At 35.4% G+C, this 20417-nt stretch overlaps 2 protein-coding genes across 7 annotated transcripts; one reads left to right on the top strand and one right to left on the bottom strand.

Annotated features, from left to right (window-relative positions):
• The first annotated feature begins 46 nt into the window (after nucleotides 1-46).
• LOC143352592 (dnaJ homolog l(2)tid, mitochondrial) lies at nucleotides 47-4438 on the top strand. 2 transcript variants are annotated; one of them, XM_076785218.1, is made up of 6 exons: nucleotides 47-1026; nucleotides 1710-2173; nucleotides 2292-2555; nucleotides 2652-3096; nucleotides 3512-3636; nucleotides 3857-3912. In XM_076785218.1, the coding sequence occupies exons 1-5, from the start codon at nucleotides 831-833 to the stop codon at nucleotides 3619-3621; spliced, it is 1479 nt and encodes a 492-aa protein (XP_076641333.1). In that variant the 5' UTR covers nucleotides 47-830; the 3' UTR covers nucleotides 3622-3636; nucleotides 3857-3912. The 2 variants fall into 2 exon arrangements, with proteins under 2 accessions (XP_076641333.1, XP_076641332.1); XM_076785217.1 differs by lacking the exon at nucleotides 3512-3636 and having other exon boundaries at nucleotides 213-1026; nucleotides 3857-4438.
• Nucleotides 4439-5076: 638 nt separating this feature from the next.
• Nucleotides 5077-18205, bottom strand: LOC143352595 (uncharacterized). 5 transcript variants are annotated; one of them, XM_076785221.1, is made up of 7 exons: nucleotides 17750-18205; nucleotides 15727-15898; nucleotides 14168-14495; nucleotides 12076-12309; nucleotides 10399-10731; nucleotides 9935-10165; nucleotides 5077-5382 (listed from the first exon to the last, which is right to left on the bottom strand). In XM_076785221.1, exons 3-7 carry the CDS (start codon nucleotides 14469-14471, stop codon nucleotides 5126-5128), a joined length of 1359 nt encoding a protein of 452 aa, XP_076641336.1. In that variant the 5' UTR covers nucleotides 14472-14495; nucleotides 15727-15898; nucleotides 17750-18205; the 3' UTR covers nucleotides 5077-5125. The 5 variants fall into 5 exon arrangements, with proteins under 5 accessions (XP_076641336.1, XP_076641339.1, XP_076641337.1 ...); XM_076785224.1 differs by having other exon boundaries at nucleotides 15727-15849; XM_076785222.1 differs by having other exon boundaries at nucleotides 15727-16012; nucleotides 18010-18205.
• Nucleotides 18206-20417: the final 2212 nt, after the last annotated feature.

Below are 20417 nucleotides of genomic sequence, written 5' to 3'. Positions count from 1 at the left end.
TAGGGACGGGCTTATTAAATACAAAATAAACCAATAAGGGAACAATCAAGTGCACGACCGCCGTGGCATTTCGATACGCTCTACTGAGCACACGATAGTATAGTGAATTGAATTTGAATGCGACATAGTATAATATAGAACCGATGTATGTTTACAAATGCCACAAAACAATTTAAACAATGCAGAAATGGTGGGAGTTACACTGAACCTTCCTCTCCATCACGTTACAAAGCTGCTTCGCAATTAGAGGTGGGTATTTATAGACACCCTGTATGTAACTAATAATAAAAAAGCAAGTAAGTTTCAAATGCGTGTAACTTTACATACATAAATGTATCATGCAACAAAGAAGTCTTCAAACGATCGACAATATGATAAAAGTTCAAAGCATACACGTATGTACTGACATATGTTAATTTACCGCATTTTACATAAAAATAGGAAGAGAAAGCAACTCAACGATAGTCTAAAGGAGGATATTAATACTGTTTCCCTTTGTCTCGTGTACAAATAATGTATGTACCTTTGCTATAAATGATAATAGATAACAGTCAATTTATTCCTCCGTTACATACCGGTATGTATGTCGATTGTAAACAGTTTTCGCGCATGTAGTTTGTTGTATATGGAGTTCCGCTTCAAGAAGTAAATTTTCTCCTTGAATATATGCCGAGTGGTTTATCTTATGATATGAAACATGCTTCCGCGTTAACGAAAAAGAAATTGTCATTACATATTTTATTATATTCTTCGCAATGAATGTACATGTGTACATGTGTAGTTTCTAGAAAGCACTGTGTCTGCTTGACTTGTCACGTGACAATACAGCTATGCATCCTTTACTCAACATGGCGACCGGCAAAGGACTTGCAATCGTTTTTCGACCGAAGACTATTAGTTTAATCAATAGTAGTACATTAAATAAATTGTCATGTAATAGCGTACAAAGATGTAGGACATGTCACCGGTCCATCGCAACAGTTACATTGAGTGTCGGTAATTGGAACACGAAGAAACCAGGAAAAAGTAATGTATACTGCTACTACGAAGAGTAAAGATTACATCATTCATTTTTATGATAATCTACTCATTACTTTTAATTTATTGGCATACTAAATAAGTTCTGAGATTGTACATCAATTTCCTATGCCCAGTTACGCATATTTTCACGAATGTCTTACAATTTCTTCCTTTTACGAAGTATCTTTTAAAATGAGACCTAACCTTACTTCTCACATGCTTCCTCGTTTTAACGTTATATAGACACATTTGTTTACAATTATGTGAAAAGAAACTAACATCCGTTTGTTAAATTAATACACGTTAACAGAATTAATCGTCATAGTTAAAATAATATTTCATAACTATGAAAATCCGTTTTTAGGGGTTTGTAAGAAAGTAAATATTAAAAAATATTAAATTTTTACATTGTTAGCTATTTAGCCTTGACTTAAATTCCATAATTCACTGTCTCCTTACGTAAGTAATGTATCAACAATGTAGACAAGTATATCTACAATGAAATCATTTGCTTATTAAAATACATTTATATTGTGAATAATTTATTAGTGTCATATTTTGTTTCTGGAAAAAGCTTTTAAAGGATCAATCAAAGGTCATTGGACTGTAAACAATTTATTTTACAAAATTATAATAGTGTCTTTTTATAATAAATATCACAAAACTGATATTTTTAAATATAATTGCAGATGAGCTACAGACTTTCATTCAGACACAAAGAAGTATACATACAACGAATTGTCTTTCAAAACGTAATTACTACGAGATATTGGGGGTATCTAAGAATGCAGCGTCAAAAGACATTAAAAAAGCTTACTATCAGTTAGCTAAAAAATATCACCCTGACACAAATAAAGGAGATCCAGATGCTAGTAAAAAGTTCCAAGAAGTTTCTGAAGCATACGAGGTATTAAGTGATGACACTAAAAGGAAAGAATATGACACGTGGGGTGCAACATCAGAACAAATGGGAATGGGACAGGGCAGAGCTGATCATGCCAAAAACTTTGGTCAAAACTGGCATTTTAGGTCAACTATTAATCCGGAAGAATTATTTCGAAAAATATTTGGAGATGCTAATTTCCAAAGCAGTGCTTTTGGCGATTTCGAAGATTATGCTGAATCTAAATACGGTTTTGGCGCAGCACAAGAGGTACATGTTTATATACAAATATATTATTTTACCATGAATCTCAAATTTTAAAAAAATCTTGAATAATTAGCTAGCAGTAATATATTATGAATTAATATTCTTTTCATTTTTCATTCAGGTTATTATGAATGTAACATTTTCTCAAGCAGCCAGAGGAGTAAATAAAGACATTCAATTGAATGTAGTGGATACATGTCCAAAATGTTCAGGCTCCCGATGTGAACCAGGAACAAAAGCAGTAAAGTGCCAATATTGTAATGGCACTGGAATGGAAACGATTAGCACTGGTCCATTTGTGATGCGTTCTACTTGTCGTTATTGTCATGGAACTAGAATGTTTAATAGGTACCCGTGCTCTGAATGCGACGGAAAGGGGCAATCGGTATGAACGTTTTCGTGTACATGAACTAAAATAATCATTAAATGAATTGTATCATAACTACAATGATTTTCTATACTCATATTTCACTTAAAACAGGTGCAACGTAGAAAAGTAACAGTTCCAGTTCCTGCTGGTATTGAGGACGGTCAAACAATTCGAATGTCCGTGGGTAACAAAGAAGTATTTGTAACATTCCGTGTGGAAAAATCGAAATACTTTCGAAGAGATGGTCCAGACTTACATACAGATGCTGAGATTTCAATAGCGCAAGCTGTACTCGGTGGCACAATAAAAATAGAAGGTGTTTACGAGGATCACACCATACAAATTCGGCCTGGTACTTCATCTCATACGAAAATTAGACTGACAGGCAAAGGCTTGAAAAAAGTGAATGGTGTAGGATATGGTGATCACTATGTACAAATTAAAATATCAGTACCCACAAAACTGAATGATAAACAAACGGCATTACTCCAATCCTATGCAGAACTTGAAGATGATACTCCTGGCAGTATATACGGCATTACATACAAAACAGATGGTAAGAAATAATAAATTTTTATCCTAAAAATTATATAATTAAAGTTAATGAGGCACACAGATCTAAAAAGATGCCATGAAAATTTCCATATGACTTTTTTTTCTATTAAAACTACTTTGTGTATTTCCAATGTCCTAAATAATATTTTGTAAATAATCTTCGTCTTTGGTAAAATTATATAAAGTTAGACTTGTGTCGCTTGAGTTTCTTTGCGTGTACCTGCCTTTGCTAATTAAATAAAGATATAAAAATGTATATATGCGTTTCATTGACGTTTGATAGAAATAAACAGCTTGTCTGTAAAAAGAAATGCGGAATATTAACAAACTGTTTAATTTTCCTGTTTGGCATGAAGTATTTAAATTGCATACTCTTGCACCAAACATTTTTATCAATGAGCCATATGTTCTTTTAGGCACGGCAGGTCCGAAGGTAAAAACTCAAGCGAGACAAAGTACTGAAAACGAAACGTACAATGAAAATGATGGTCTATTTAGTAAAATTAAAAAAGCCATATTTGGATAATTGAAATATGAAATGGTGAGTAAAGGACAAATACTGTACTACCCGCTGTAGCGTCCGTTGTTCTTTTTTTTTTTAACCTTTTCTAAGAGATCATGTAGAAAAAATGTCGGGTACAAGCTTTCATGATGTATGTTGGACACTTAAGCGAAAAGTACTATGTTTTATTCACATAGAAAAATAATTACATTCGTCTTCTTGTTTACTCCTTCAATAAAATAAATTTTTTTAATTATAGGTACAAAAGCGAGTTTTATTGGCCCTCTGCATTTAGTTGAATCTATACGAATAGCATTAGGTCACGAAGATAATTCTGACAAAGAGTCTACATCTCTTGAATCTAAGGGTCCAGGAGATCAGCCTCAAGATAATAATAGAAGGAAAAGCAGTGCAGAAAACGAAGATATCAATGGAAAACGAAGACGAGAAGTGTCTTAATCGATTAGACTTTTCATTTGTTAGACGAATATTCGCTTTTGCAAGTCGTGAAATAAATAAAGTCGGAAGTTAATAAACATAATTGTGCTAAAATTATCAATGAATTTAAAGAAACTGACTCTAATTCGATGGAATTAGGAAATACAATTCATTGTTAGTATTACTGTTGATATGATTTACAAGTAAATCTGTTAGTGATGCAACCTACCAAATAAATCTATCGATAGGAAGATTGAACAAAGAATATTGCCGTGAAAACACGTATGCCATTTATAAATGTAATAAATAATGGAAACTACTTTGTTATAAATTATGTTGAACCATTAGGTTCTTTACTTCGTAGTCGAACCAAAACAACTACATAAATATAACAATTTTCAGTATCTTATGTATGTTGTTATTTGTAAATAGATTTAATATATAAATTCTCATATATGATATTTCTCATATATGTTTAGATGATATACATGTGATTCCACTTTCAAATGAACAAACTATTGCTAAAGTTAGATTTGCAGTTTTCATTTCAAAGTTAATTTTAATATAGAAATGAAATTATAAGAATATCTTACGTGTTTTATACATTATTATATTATTCTATGTATATTATGTTACCATATTTATTTCACTTTCGGAGAAATATAAATTTTAGTAATGCAAAACAGTAAATTTTACTAATAAGGGTAATTTATTAGCCATAACAACAGATTTTTGTTAAATAGTTTGATTTTATTTTTCTATAACAAAAGATATACTTTAAAAATGTGAACATTTCTAACTACATATTACTTAAACTAAATAATATTAACATTTTCATGAAACAAAATTTTGAACATACTATAATCTATGTAGTCTATTGTTACATAAATATACAACATTTTTATACAAAAACAATTAAAAAAATGAAAAATATTTCTGACTTTTTATAGAGAGTGAAATAATAAATTTAAAAGATAGTCTGTACAATGTTTTCCGTCGAACAATGGTCATTCTTTTGAATTTTTCGTATTACAAAGATTGATTGGAGTTAAATTCTTTTGGTTAATGACTTTTAAGTTATAATAAGAATTTAAGCTTCTATCAGTAGACCATACTTCAAACCAATATGAGTCAAACTCTGCGTGGCTGATACACGCAACACAGCAAGTGCAATAGCAATAATAGTAACTGCACCTTCTAGATAAAGTCCGTACAATATTCGCACGTAGCCGAGTATTGTCGATAAACCTCCAGCAGCGGTAAAATCTAGAGGGAACAGAATACTTGCTGCAAACGGCCTAGATCTGGCCACTCCGAAGCACAAAATTCCCATCAGGTAGTAAGTGGCTATAACATAGAACAGATTAATTTAATAAAATCGAAAATTAATTTCATAAATGTAGCATCTGTTTAATAGGTAGAAAACGTATAGTCTGTTTCTACCATATACATACTACCACACGTGATACATATGTATGTGTCATGTAAATCAATGCGGCACTAGTGATGCAAGCTGTGTATCACCACAGACGAGTTATAAGGATAGACCTATCATCTTATGGGACTTCATGTCTCATGTTCTGAAATATCGACTGTTCAAAAAAATCAGAGGTTTTGGTATGCCCTCTACGATTTAGAATGGTGAGTTTAGGAATTATATTGAATTACAAGTATCGAAGGCGTAGTTGCCAAATCACATCCGAGAATATTCGTCGCATAGTTGCCAATTTACTGTTACTGTCGTGTAATGCACAGTGCGTATTTCGGCTATTTTCCAAGTTACAGTCACAGTTCTGGAAAAGTAAACGAAACGAGTCATTACATGATTAATTCAACCTGAATATCTCATCCCTGTTTAAATACAATGCTTCCTGTTTCCATACTCATTTTAAAGATAAATAAATGCTTTTTCCTATATCTCGTCTGTGGTATTACCCATCTTATACCGTGGTGTCAGCTCATTAAAATGTGCATTTGAACTATTTGAATATTAGTTCAGTTAAACTGATAGTGAAAACAATAGAATGTGAAAATTAACAGGCTATTTAAAAAAGAAGATTTGAATAATATATGCATTTATTTACGCGCACGTTATTTTAAAATAATTCTGCATTAGTTCATTCATACACGAAAATGATTCTTTTCCTAGAATATTATTTCATCGTTTGACTATCAAAATTTTCATTTCGTCAATTTTTCCTAAACATTCTTTGCTACAATCATTGTTTCAAATTACTGTTTCATTTGAAATAAAATGTTAATTTTTTTAACAAGGTAAATAATTGGCGAAATAATTCTCAGCGATGTATTTAAATTTTCTACTTTACGATATGATTGCGATAGCCCTTGCACCGTCTACAAAAGACAACGATGCACGTGCCAGGACAGATAATTTCATGCAACAGCATGGACAACGACGAGCAACAAGAAACCATAAAGACGAGCACGTCGACGAGACGCAAAAATAGTTTAATCTGGTCTAGCCATCGATGACCGTTTGAAGATCATAGAAAATGTTAGCAGGGTCGTATCGGCGGAGTAACCTTCAGTTATCTACAAAGTGCGCGTCACCGCTATCCGGCGAATCCGACAGAATTTGGTGGAGGTGTCTCGACATTCGAAGCGGGAACGATGATCGAGCAAGAAGAGGTCGCGAAAGCCGATGAATCAGGAGTTGGAAGACCGTAATTTTAGATTTTGGAACAGAGAGAATTGGACAAGTCTCTGAACAATCGATTCCTCCACGGAAAAGCGTCCCGGCTAGGCGACGAGCTAATAGGTCCATCATCTTTCGCAGCTAGCTGGTTGTAAAAAATCGACACGCAATTCATCGGGTGACCATTTATGACGTAGCAGATACAGAGACGACGGCTGAACTCATTCGCAACTTCTTTACTTATATAAAAAGGATATATAAGAGTCACATATTTAAAATGAAAATTAAATATCTAAATAAAAACTGGTGATAGGACCTTAAACACCAGCTTTATATAATGATAAACCTGTAGACTATAACGGTATTTCGTATGCACCAACCTAATATATTAATTTATTATTAACGTAGAAAGGAAGGATCAAAGGATCGAGGAAACAAAGTTCCCAGCAAGATTGAATGCGAAGAGCATCTACGAATTTCATTTGCTCTTCGTTTACAAGAATCCATGCCCAAGAGCATCGAAACACTGTAAAGATCGGCTATTCGTTCTGTACGAACCTCACCCGGTGAAATGCTTGAATAGATAGAACAACATTCGCGCACTAGCGCGAAAATGATTTTAAAGTATTGGTCCAGGAGAGCGTCAGTCGATGACTGGACCGGGCGGTGATGTTCTCCTGTTCGTCGATGACTGCAGGGCACACGAGTTACCGTCCGAGCTTTTAGGGGATGACAGATTTTGCGTTTTGATTTTACCGTCAACCGTGTCGCGACTTGCGCGAAAATGAAATCACGGCAGCACTAACGAAAAGAATTTTTTCGCTGCAAACTTTCGCCAACGAAGCTAATCGATTTTATATTATAATTTTAATCCTTAAATGGTACCATGTTCGCTCAGCTACGAAGTATCATAATTCCCTAAAATTCTGTAAAAATTCACTAAGATAGTTTTAACTATGTAATTTAAGACTGAAATTTTGTTGGGGTCATGAGAAACCCCGGGACACCGTTACAAGGTTAAAGATTGCAGCTGTCTTTTCATGAAATGTAGTCGAATACATACAGTGTCTACTCGATAATTGTCCAAAACCCCGGTCTGGCCAGGGAAAATTATTGGCAAGAAGATACTGTTCTTTGATCCACTGCCGAACGTAGAAAAGGACAGCAAAGCTCGCGGGCCTTGGTCGCAGAGAAGTGTAAACTGTAAACATAATAAGGATAGGGTATGTCCGTGTGAGACTACTACTAATCCAATAATAAAACTTCTTTGTTTAATATTTTTTTATGGAGCTATGACCAACATATTCGTGGAATTTTTCTGATTAAAATGATACTAAACACGATATAATTCGGATCATATTTACACTAACTTTCCGTTAATATGATTGTAACGGGAAGTAATTTTCATCGTTCATTACATAAGTAAATATCATCGGAATTATATCATATTTGGTACCACTTTCATTAGAAAAATGTCGCGAATATGTTGGTGAAAGTCCCATAAAAAATAATGAAAAATAAAGAAGTTTATTTTTATTAGATTAGAAGTGGTCTCCTGGTCTCATACGTACGATATACTCAACCCATATTATGTTTACATTCGCCTGCGACCGAGGTCTCTCGAGCTTTGGGTAGCAGGGATAATTCGGGGACAATTACAAGATAGATATTTGGGACATTTATCAAGTAGAGACTATATCTCGCAATTTAGTACACAACGCACATGGCAGAGCTTGCTTGGGGTAAGGCCCCAGAGGGCGAAGTAATTGATTCGAAAGAGTACTGTGATTATACTCTGCAAGGGGCCATTGAGAAGATAATAAACGAAGACGTTGCGCCCGATGCAGCAGTGGATTGCCAGCGTGTGCACAGCTTGAGTAGGATATTGAAGACATAAGAGCGAGAGATTGGAAGATGGCTCTGAATAATTTCTTCTGAATAATTCGACCTTGGAGGAGAACGAATCGAAGTTTAATTATCCAGGGTTAGAGACAAGCGCTGTTAGAATGATTACAAGGCAGTGAATTCATACTGCTGTTATAATTGATTTTTCCTTCTCCTCGGCTTATACCTCCAAGTTCCTCGCGAGCTGAACGTAGAAGTTTCTATTTACATTTCACAATTTGGTACTTTCGAATCGTAGCGATCGCATAAATTCAACGTTCATGAAATAAAAACTTTAAGTCCATTCCCGAAGGTGATCCTATCGATTCAGAGCGTTAAGAACAGTATACCTTGCAACTTGTTATGATCGGAGTTACTTACACATAACACGCGACAAGAATGAGATAATTTCGAGGAATCGTTGTGCACGTTTTCAAGACTAAGATATTGATCGTTCACCACGAGTGTAGCAGTAAAGACTATATCGTACGAAATCATCATGGAGTGCATGCAGCTAAAGCTAAAGAATCCATCAACCTTCTATACAGCATTTCTAGGTCGGCTATGTTGCGCAACGGCCACAGCAATCAAGGTTGTCATATTTGACGACTTCCTACATATTTGTGCTTGTCAGACGGTTCGAACGCAAAAGCTTGCTACGATAATGTTAAAAAATAACGAGTTGTTGTTCAGTCTAATTTTATTAGGGTCATTTGGCTCGAACGATGCGTAAATTTTCTTAAAGTGTCAATAACAAGTAGACGATAATATTTACGACTTTTACTGCTGTTTTAGGCATTAATAAAACACAGGTAAGTCTTTTCGATATCGTTAAATACGATAGAACATGCGTTTTAAACTTTAACGCAATCTAACTTTTTAGACTTTTTTTAAAATTTTCCTTTCTAAAAATTTTTAAGTTCAAATTAATTTTCGTTCAACGTTATTCGTTGTCAATCAGCGTTCCTTTGATCGACTGATAACTTCGACTTTTGTAACTCTCGTAACTTCGACTTACATTCTGATTTACGACAAACGTGACCTTATGGTATACAATGGTATGATATACTGTGGTATTGCAACGAGAGTTCGCATTAAATTTATTTCAGTCGTTTGTTCGCTTTATCAAATGTCACGTGAAAATGTGACACCTTTGTCTCCCATAATTTCAAGTTAGCGAACACAATGTTGTCGTAGATAAGAGTCCGTTCTGCAATACTGTGATTCGTAATTTTTTCATTTCTTTCGACGAACTCCTCGCTTTCACAACACTTACGATTACGTTGAAAGCGTGGTTAATGAGAATGATGATACGTGCCAGAGATCCGAATGAAATACTTTCTACGGTGGAATAATTACCTATGCAAACGAAGGGTAATATTTTCACCCATCTTGGTACTGGTAGCAAATATTTTAGCTCTTCTTCGTCGTACTTGGCCTTTTCTCTGGATATGGCGTACTTTTGTAATCGTAGTGCTAGTATAAGACCAATATTCATAATTAGAAGAAAATGTGCAGGTGTTCCGATTGCCGCGAAAATAACAGTTATTGTCCGACCAGATGTTGTACGTGGAACTGGGGCACCAAAACCTACAAATTAAACAAACGAAATCAAATCGATTACTCGAAAGTTTAACTCTACGGCCAAGCTGAATAATCAACTAACTATCGTAAGGAATATTTCTGTGACCCAAAGTGCCTTGATGGTATTCTTGTGCCATTTAACTAATCACATTTTGTCAGATTTACTTTTCAGGCAAACCAGGTGTCCAGCCACAAGGCATGATCGATTTTACGATAGAAGGAGGAAAGTAAATTAATACCTAAAGTAGTGAGGAGTGAGATAGAAAAGAGTATACAGCCAGGAAATGTCCAAAGTTGCCCGCTGTTCCCGTTTTCGCCGTATCCGGCGTTTACAGCCAGCAGCAGAACTTCCTCGTGTTTCAATACATAGTGATTGATCTTCTCGGCCCAAAGGGGTTCCAAGTCTTCTTCGTTCTCGGTACGAAGCTGCCTCAGCTCTGTCGCTAAACTAATCGCTATGTGTCTTTGCATTGTTTTTAATTTGATAACTTGTTCACGCTCCCGTGGACCCTCGATCGCGCAAAACGCGACTGCACCCACAACTGCCCAAATTGTGAGCAGCCAGGACAACCCTGCAACCCGCGAGTCATATTTAGCAAAAGGTACCATAATTCTCGATTCGGTGGACAGTCCAGTACAGATCTAATATAGAGCAACACGTTTGGTAACTAATTTTACACGTTGTATTCGTTAAGTGTTCGATACAAAACGGTTAACAGGTTTGCGACCAACGTCACATATGTTTGACGATCACAATTTTGTATATCACATGACAAAAATCAAATTAATTTCGTGCGAGCATGGCATGACATTTGAAGAGCTTTTCTGTGACAATATGTATCTATTTCATATTTCACAAAGTTATCGCATTTCATAGAATATTGTAATTATGAAGACTAGGGCCAGTGGCTGATTTGAAGGGGGGGGGGGTATAGGAGCTATATCCCAGGGCGGAAAAATTTTGGAAAAATACCAGAGGCACAAAAATAAAAACAAATAAATGAAAATGTTAACTAATTTAAAAACAAAAATAACATGTTTGAATGACGTTGTATGAAATTACAAAAAATCATTTAAAGCCTACGGGAAGGGAATGCAGAGTGCAAGAAAAATAGGTTGAACAAAATTAGGGTAGTACTAGAGAATTTTTGAATTGTGTTTTTGTTAAATCTATGGCGAGAAAGCGCAAAAGGGAGCGAGCAAGGAGGGAGTTGGAAACCTAAGTTAAGGAAACCTAAGCTGTAGAAGTAGCGTCTAGGCGGCAGATGTATAAATCCGCCACTGGCTAGGGCTGAAATGAATGTCAGTCGTGCACGTGTTGATCGTATCCTTGCGCTCGTTAATCCTCGAAAGCCGGACATTTTTTATCATTTTATGGCACATAATATTTTTGGATGAAAATGTTGGTGCTAAAATAAAATTAGTGGTGCTAAAACTAGACCGTGCTAAATAATTAATAGTTTTAGGTTGTTGAAGAGGTCGTTGATGAAGAGGTCGTTTGCAATCCTGGGTGAAAATGGTCCTGCCATCCGAGGATTAATTTATATAACTATAAAAAAGCTATGTTCCACGCTTCAGAGATGATTTAGTAAGAATTTTACGTGATGCTAATACTAGAAACTAACTAGATACTAGAATTAAGAAATGACTAGGGTAAGGGACCCAATTACGTGTCCTAATTTTATTAATTAAATAAAAAAGAGATATTAAATCTTTTTCATTAAAATCAGTAATATATATGTTATATATCTCTTTTTTAATATTCAGTAAGCTTTATAAATAAGTATTATTAGTAATTGGTACCCCCCAAAGTAATTGGATCCCTTACCCTAGTATGCCAATTTCGTTGCAATAGAAACTGTTAAGTGTACGATTACATTGAAAGGAAGAGGAACTTAATAAAAATTGGCGTTTACCGAATAAAGAAAGTGACAGTCTTCCTAAAAATCTAATTTGTTTCCATATTTTTAATGTTTTCTTCGCTGGGTCTCTAGGATCATCCTCAACAATATCCTTCACAGACGGGAAAGTTCGCAATCGCAATGGTAGACCGATTATAGTTTGAACGGCTATCGATTGCACTGATTTTTTAAATTCTACCGATGATATATGCTGTGACGAGAGCTCTTCCGAAACTGTTGTGGGTGTATCTACGAACAATAAATTAAATTATTAATCTACTGAACAGGAGAATTCTTTGTTTGCTTTATTTAGCAATATTCAGTTTGCTCTTCAAACAAATATTATGTACAAACCAATGTCGAATATTGAAAGAATTCTTGTTCTCAGTATTATTTCGTTAATACTAAAATATTGTTAAAAAAAGGATCCAGATAAATTTTATAATTAGCCTGTAAAAACCTGCTCGTATTGTTATCCTAGGTATTGCATTACAATGGCGAATGACAATTGAAATTTTGATTTGAAAAATTGATTTCGCTTACACTAATATTACTGGTAACAATGTAGAAAACATTGCGTCTTTTATTATTTATAATTGGAATTAAATACAATATAATATTCCAACTTTTGTATTTTTTACGTAGAATGTTGCTAGTATTCTCAGCCATTGATGTTCACGCTATTTATTTTAATCAATATAAAATTGCGTTATCGACTAAACTTTCGAGCGTGCTATAACGCGCTATTACTTCGTACTTCGTGCATGCTATTACTTCGTGCATACATCTCAAAATATTTAAATATCAATTTCTATCGTGTTTATCACGGGAATCAGATAATTTCGTATTTACTAGATATTATTTACTACTACTATCAATTTCTATAATTTACCATTTATTTATTTTGTATTTACTGTTACTTGCTACCTCTAATTTCATACTGTCATGGTGACGTGGTGTGTACGAAAAATGAAGCGTATTAATAACACTACATGTGTGACAAGTTCAAATGAACGTTCGGTTGCTCGGGAAATATGATTTCTCGTGTCGTTAGGTAAGGGACTCAATTACTGTGGAGGTACCAATTGTTGTGCCTATATTAATTATACTTATTTCTAAAGAATAATGAGTATTAAAAAAGAGATATATAACATAACAATTAATATAGGCACAGTAATTGGTATCCCCACAGTAATTGGGTCCCTTATCCTGACACTAAAATTTTCTTTCTAAAGCTTCGTACGTGTAAGTCATGACCGTGAACGATAGTAGTACGAGAATTTAGCGCAAAGCATGATCACCTTGTCGGAAAACATTATTCGTAAACAGCCAATAACACGTTTCCAACGTATGGATTTTTGGGTCCGTTCCTCCTCTGTTACGACAAAGTTTAAAGAATTTTGAAAATGTCTCTCCATTCCTTGTCCTTGAAACAAAAATCTACAGAGTCGCAATCGTAGAAAAATTTTCCCTAGATCGCTTCCCTAGATACCCTATTAATAAGTATTGACAGTTTAGCGAATGCTTTTCATTTGGTTAGTCTATTGACAAGCCGAAAGCTTCATATTGAAAAACAATCAGACCGTACTAACGTATTTGTGTTTTTTTACAATGCACCATTGCAACGGGCGCTTCAACAATTGTGAAAACCATGTTGTTTAAGATACACAGAATTCAATGATAACAAAATATCCCGGAAGTTGAATTTCAAATCTTTTATTTTACTATTATGCAAATGATTACTAGATAAATTCGTTTGTTTGCCAGACGACAAGAGTCGCTTATTGATTGCATTGATGAACCGTTTAATACAGAAATGCTGCAAGCCTAGACGATTATTGGATTATGAGGAATTAAGTAAAAGTTATACAAAGCATAATAATATCGAAGGATCTTAGGTCTTACGCGAGCCACGAATTAAAATGATTTTATTGAATGACGATTAAACCCTTGGGGTGCAGTATTAAACCAAACAGATCATGAAATGCAGATTTGTAATTTTTCGAAGAAAAATGTGTCGCTTTGACTTGGGTGGTTTCAGTGTTAATTTGTTCTTATTAAATCAAGTTGTACACGATTGAATAGAAGTCGATGGGATTGTTCGTACCGATCGCGCAAACAACATCGTCATTGTCGTCATCGTTCCGGTCCCGTTCGGTCATCGTGATACGGAACTCGGTGACACGTTGTCGAAATTGATTCCTCGGCTTGGGATGAACCAAGTTTTTGCGAGCAGAACGTTGTATCCTACGAATCTTGGTAGTCCTGCGTCCTTTCGGAACATGTCGCCCACGGGGACACGCGAGCGTGGCCAGCGGAACACGTGTCAACTTTGCGACATCTACCACGTCACTAAGGGGCGACGGTCCACCCTTCAGGGTTGGTGGCGCTGGGAAATGGGGTACGTCCATCGACGACGGTCAAGTTGACTGTCACTATAAATTGCAATGCGATCGCGTCCGGTTATTTTCAGCGCTGCCCCGTTCGCGGAAAATCTTCACGCAGACTTCTCCCAATTTGGATCACTTTTCAACCCTCCGTGGGTAACCTGACCGGTTTATGTTCGGAGCGAAAGAGTGAACCAAAAATAAGGGTTTTCTTCGCCCCTTTTGGGTCCCTTGAATTTAGCTCTAATTTTTCTGCAAAATGATAGTTTATGTCGAAACATGAATCGCTTCAAATTTTCAAGTTGAGTCGACAATCAGATTTTGAGATATCACAGATCAAAGTTCATTAAGGCGTCATATCGTAGAACGTACCGCCTCTTAGGCCATTATAGTGACTTCAAAAACTGTTTCCATGTGTCTCCAATTTTTAACAACGAATTCAAAGGACCGGCATTTTTATTTGTTCTGAAACATTCGTTACAAATATTCGTAACACACACAAACATCATGTCATTTTTATCTGAAACATTTTCTTACATTGTTCATTTTTGTCGACATGATCATGATAACGTATATCGCCATATCTTGAACTTCAATACACAGCACTAGATAATGAGGAAAATAATCGAGAACTCTAGTATTCTAAACTCACAATAAATGATTAATGTTATCTGAGACTCGGTCCGTATTAAATAACAAATGCGATTTTATATTATTTAGAACACCAAGAAGACTATTTTTCTTATCCACAAGTTTAGACCAAATTCTACACACAGAACAGCGGCTTTTATGCTTTTTGATAAAGGCAAAATCGGACGAGAAACAATTGTAGAATGGACTAAAAGATAGACCTAAAAGAAGCAAATTTTTGGATCACTATTTCATTCTTGAATTTCTTATCTCTAATATATTTATTTATTTTATTTTTTCCTATTAATGCTTCAAAAATTGGATGTCCCAACGATTACATATTAAAATAGGAACTACTACACGCATACTAGAATTGTTTTAGATCTTCTGGAAGCCTAGAACAGTAAAAAAATTATTCACGAACATAAACGACCCAGGTTGCTCACGGAAGTTGCAAAATTTAATGAATTTTTTCAAAATGATGATAGGTATCTTGCGTTACAATTTTTGGGAGGGGGGGGAGGGTAATTGATTCAGCTACTATTAAACCACTTCAAAAAATCAGAATAAGGGGAAAAGTTAGTAAAAATAAAAATGATAATAATTTCTTCTAAGTATGATTTTTAAGAAATACTTTGGGACAACGTACCTTGCTATTCATTCTTTATCCTTGACGAACGTAGGTGAGTGTGGTATTATTATAGTAAATAGTTGATATCCGAACAACATTGCACAAGGTTTATATTCACAATTTCAGATCGTGTTCACGGTACTAGCGGTTGTTAAAATTGCAAATCTTTGGTTTAGTTGTAGTCTCTATACTATTATTAACAGACTTTAAGTCTTTATGTTGTGCTCAATTTTTTACAATCGGAAAAGTGGTTTTACAGTAAGAATGCGAAACTAAAGAAGCTATATCTTCTTCGATAAGAGTTCTAAATGGATTTATACAATTCATAAATAATTCATTTTAATTTCTGTGTATCTATTATTATTTCGATTTAGACATGTTCACCACGCGATCACATGAATATCTCAGTATGGCTGACAATGTAGAAAAAGAAATGATTTCTACTGTGTCTTTCGCTGTGCGTGATTGAAACTAACACTCAAGGTGCGTCTCAATACAAACAAGGAACACGTTGCCAATCTATTTTGAATATCGTTTAACTTGCCAACTGTGAGGCGTAGCATAATTAGTGAATCTCGATATCATATCGACAAGTGAGCCTAAAGCGGACACTTAGCATAAAGAGCACAATCTCTTGTATACGGGGTGTCAAAAAAAAAAACCATTCAATATTTATATGGTACATAGGAGCAGTGTCGCCAGATGAGGGGAGGGAGTAGGAATTGAGGGGAAAAATTTACCCTCTCTCTCTGCCGGTATCGGTGTATGCGCGACAGAGACGAAACGCGTCACGTGACCGAGCCGTGACGGAAGCGTGGGGGAATAGCGCGGTAGAAGGGGAGCACAAGTCTTGATCTGGTGACACTGCATAGAAAAAGGTCTTAATAAACATAAGTCGAAAGGTCAACTCTAAGACATAAACATTTTTATATGTTAGCATCAAGATTGATTTACTGGTTTCCATTTCATGCGATGTTCACCTCAGTGTTTAGAAACTGCGTTCTGAAGGTCCTCGTTCAATTTCCGACAAAAAATTTCGATCTCGACGCTAGCATACAATAATATTTATATCTCAGGAACGGCTGACTTTTTGACTTTTGTTCACTAAGGCTTTTTTTACTCAGTACAGTGTGTCATATGTACCATACAAATATTGAATGGTTTTTTTAACATCCTGTATGTATCATAGAATGTATCGTGCCTGTATGCATAGAATGTATGTCTCAAGAATAGTTACAAATTATTAATTTACCAATACGTACTACATTGGACATTTTAAGTTGCTAATAATTGTACTTGTCAAAATTTGACTTGTTCGCAGGCAACAGCCTTCGAATGCTCGAAAACCGTCAGTTTGAAATTACAGTGGCATTATGACTCATGGAAAATTAAACACACGCTTTCATATGGAACAGAAAACTAATCTAACTTCCCTATCATACTTGAAGGATACCCATCATAGCAAATTCAAGAACTTCGAATGTAGGTCACCCTCGGATAGTTTAATACTTTTCACGTTCAGAATTCCATGAGCGGCGATCAAAATGAAATATTTCAATTACAAGAGCGTTGCAATACCCTTCATCGACGATTATCAAGTTACAACCGCGTATAAATTCACAATATTCTCGTATAAAATTGGTTCGTGTGTCGAATTTTCGTTTCCACAAGCCCACGTAAAAGGGTTTTGCGTAAGCAGTCTAGGGTAGGGGACCCAATTACTATGGGGGTACCAATTACCTATTTTTTAAAGCTTAATCAATATTAAAAAAGTGATATATAACATGTATATTAACTGATTTAATGGAAAAAATTCAATATCTCTTTTTTAATATTCGTTATACTTTAAAAATAAGTAAACTAATATGGGCACAGAAATTGGTACGCCTACAGTATTTGGTTCCTTTACTCTATTTTGTCAAGCAAAATGTGCACGGAGACGTTAAAAAAAAATGGTACAACTAATCGGTGAAACGAAATGAAAAGATTGCTTCGCGAAGAGAGCAGAGAGCAGAGGAAAAACTGCAAATCTAATGATCACCAGTTACGAAACTTCCCGAGAACGTGAAGCACGAGACTCGACGGCAAACACAGCTGTCCTCTGTTTATGTAACGCGGTGCCGTTTGCACTATAAAAATTCGCGGCTTAACTCGAAGAAGCTAAAGGACATCGAGTTTTTAGGATCCCTGCAATCACAAGCGGCGAGCGTTTACGAAAGACGCTTCGTTCGAGTTACGAAACCGATAAGATTTTCGTCACGGGTCACGGCACAATGTCCGCGCGAAGTACGTATCGTTTACCCGTCGTCTTTTCTCCTACGAACGATCGTTGAACCGAGCATCGTACTTCCATAGAATCGTGTGTTGCACGATTCGAGGGATAACATTTGTGTTCCCGGTTCTGCACGACACTTTACACTTCGCACCGTTGTTGGCACAGCGGCGCACAATGGCGCGAAATGATTCGCACGCCGCCGACGAGCAAAGCGAAACGGCGAACCGAGCCGCGAACCGAACCGTAGGTGTATCCCCGTGAAACGGAGCACATAGTATCCACAGAACCCTCTGGCTCTTCGATCAATTTCGGAAACTACCGGCTCTACGGAATTGAATTTTAATAGATTTGCCGCGTTGCAGTCGCGGCGGTGCACAAACGGCTGTCCCATCGCACACACTAAAATTAGAATCCAGCCTTGGGATTGCACCGACTTTAAACGCTGTTTCTGTCGTTTATTATAAATTGATACCCGCTCGTACGCTTCGATCAAACCGGTACACATCGCGTGTGCGTCTGGTAGTATTGACCTCGTGTCACATGAGCGACGCGATTTCGAATCCGAGGATCCGCTCGCCTTTCGAAACTGGTTTCACTGTTGCAAACAGCAATTCGGGAATTAAAAGAAAATACGAAACTATTTTTGTAAATCGCCGTTATTTTTTTTTTTTGTCGTCGATATCATTTTTTTATATTGTAAGAGAAACGTATATAGGGATTTAAAAGCAATGATTTAATCGTCGAACCAAAAAGTTAGCTCCAGTAACGTGATTTATTAATTTCCATTAATTACCCATTTTCTGTTTTAGATACTGTAAAGTTTTTAATTTTCGTGTAATCGTGCCGAAATTTGATACGTTCGGACATGATGCGATTTGAGCAAGACACAATTGGTTGAATGGAAGTGTGAAACGAAAATGGATGAAAACTATAGGAGAAAATTTGGTGCAACCATTTTTGAAAACCTTATCAGGGTTAAGAGAGGATTATTTTTAAGTTCTTTAAAATTAAAATAGGGTAAGGTTTATTAAAATTAAAGTAGGATAAGGGACCCAATTACTATGGTGGTATCAATTACCTCTTTATGAACCTCTTTATGATTTACACACCTACTTTTTTACTATAGTTCTTTTTACGAAAAACAACTACTTCTTCTTAATTGTACAAATTCTATAAATATTTTTTATGCTCATATTGTTTCTTTCTAAAAAAAGTCAGTACTTTTAAAACATATTCTTTTTCTAAATAAAAATTCCAAAAAAAATGATTAGACTATGTCATTGAAAATAATTTGTTTAAGAACGACATTGAAAGCTATTACATCATTGCCGGTACGTAAAATGTTAAAGCAATTAATTTGAAGGATTCGGTTTAGAATCTAATCGCTATTACAATTCGAATCACGTGAATTTGCCACGAGCTGATCATTATAGTACAGGCATGCTTTTCGTCAGTGGACATGTGTGGGTCAAATGATCTGCGCAAGAAAATATGATAAAGAGTGTATTTATAAATATGTGCAACGTGTACCACGCGTATCAAAGTATATATACACATCAACGTCAGATCTTATGCTTCGTAAAATGATGAAGAAACAATTTCTAGTGAACTTATTATTCTTGTACGTATCACGTTTTCAATAAATTAGCTATAGTAGTGTAAGGGGCCCAATTACTTTGGGGCTACCAGTTATTGTGCCTATATATATATATATATATATACTTTATCGATGATGTCCTTGGCAGAACAGTGGTTGAGGATGTGGATACACGTTATTGAGATAACACGAGTTGTTGGTTTAGAGATAAAACAAAAATTGTAAACTACTCGCACAATCATTAAGGAAAACACTCGCCGTAATCACAGCTTAATAGATAGTCATCCAGATGGGATGGTTCCATCTTTCCATTTCCTTTTTTTAATAAATATATATAGCAAGTTTCGTAGAAAACTAATGTTTCATTGTATATTCTCATTGACATGTCTAATACATTTGAAACAAGTTAATTAAGTATAAATGAAATTTCAAGTTGACACTTATCATTTAGGAAAGCATTTGCGTAAACAGTTAACAATATATTTGGTTAATAATGAAAATGTTTAACAGAAAAAAATTTGTATGCCTCGGAACAGTCTTCCTTGCTTACATATTCACGTGTATTTCTGATTCCTTTCGAATATGGTACTGGACACCTCGTTCCCTCGGTCGAAGTGTTTCATTATTCAATTCACGATTTGTCTACGTACGATGGCTAGTCACCGTTACGCTCGCTTCCTCGACGTCCATGAAAACTTTTTTGATTGCAAGCAAATTAACGCACTTAGTAGTTACTTCCGCGTCTACCCATATAAATATGCGCATCTTCTAATTCGCTCATGCAGCCGCCAGCATACATTTAAACATCTTGTTTGTTAAAACTTTCAAATCTTTGAA

The sequence above is a fragment of the Halictus rubicundus genome, chromosome 3 (assembly GCF_050948215.1).
Source record: "Halictus rubicundus isolate RS-2024b chromosome 3, iyHalRubi1_principal, whole genome shotgun sequence".
Lineage (NCBI taxonomy): Eukaryota > Metazoa > Arthropoda > Insecta > Hymenoptera > Halictidae > Halictus > Halictus rubicundus.
This window is presented reverse-complemented; position numbering and strand designations above follow the sequence as displayed.

Coding starts and splice junctions, on each gene's coding strand:
- LOC143352595 (XM_076785221.1), bottom strand. CDS start 14,471: ATGGACGTACCCCATTTCCCAGCGCCACCAACCCTGAAGGGTGGACCG. Junction 12,310..14,167: donor CGATGTTGTTTGCGCGATCG/GTACGAACAATC, acceptor TATTGTTCGTAG/ATACACCCACAACAGTTTCG. Junction 10,732..12,075: donor ACTGTCACTTTCTTTATTCG/GTAAACGCCAAT, acceptor CGCGGGTTGCAG/GGTTGTCCTGGCTGCTCACA.
- LOC143352592 (XM_076785217.1), top strand. CDS start 831: ATGCATCCTTTACTCAACATGGCGACCGGCAAAGGACTTGCAATCGTT. Junction 1,027..1,709: donor CACGAAGAAACCAGGAAAAA/GTAATGTATACT, acceptor ATATAATTGCAG/ATGAGCTACAGACTTTCATT. Junction 2,174..2,291: donor GTTTTGGCGCAGCACAAGAG/GTACATGTTTAT, acceptor TTTTTCATTCAG/GTTATTATGAATGTAACATT.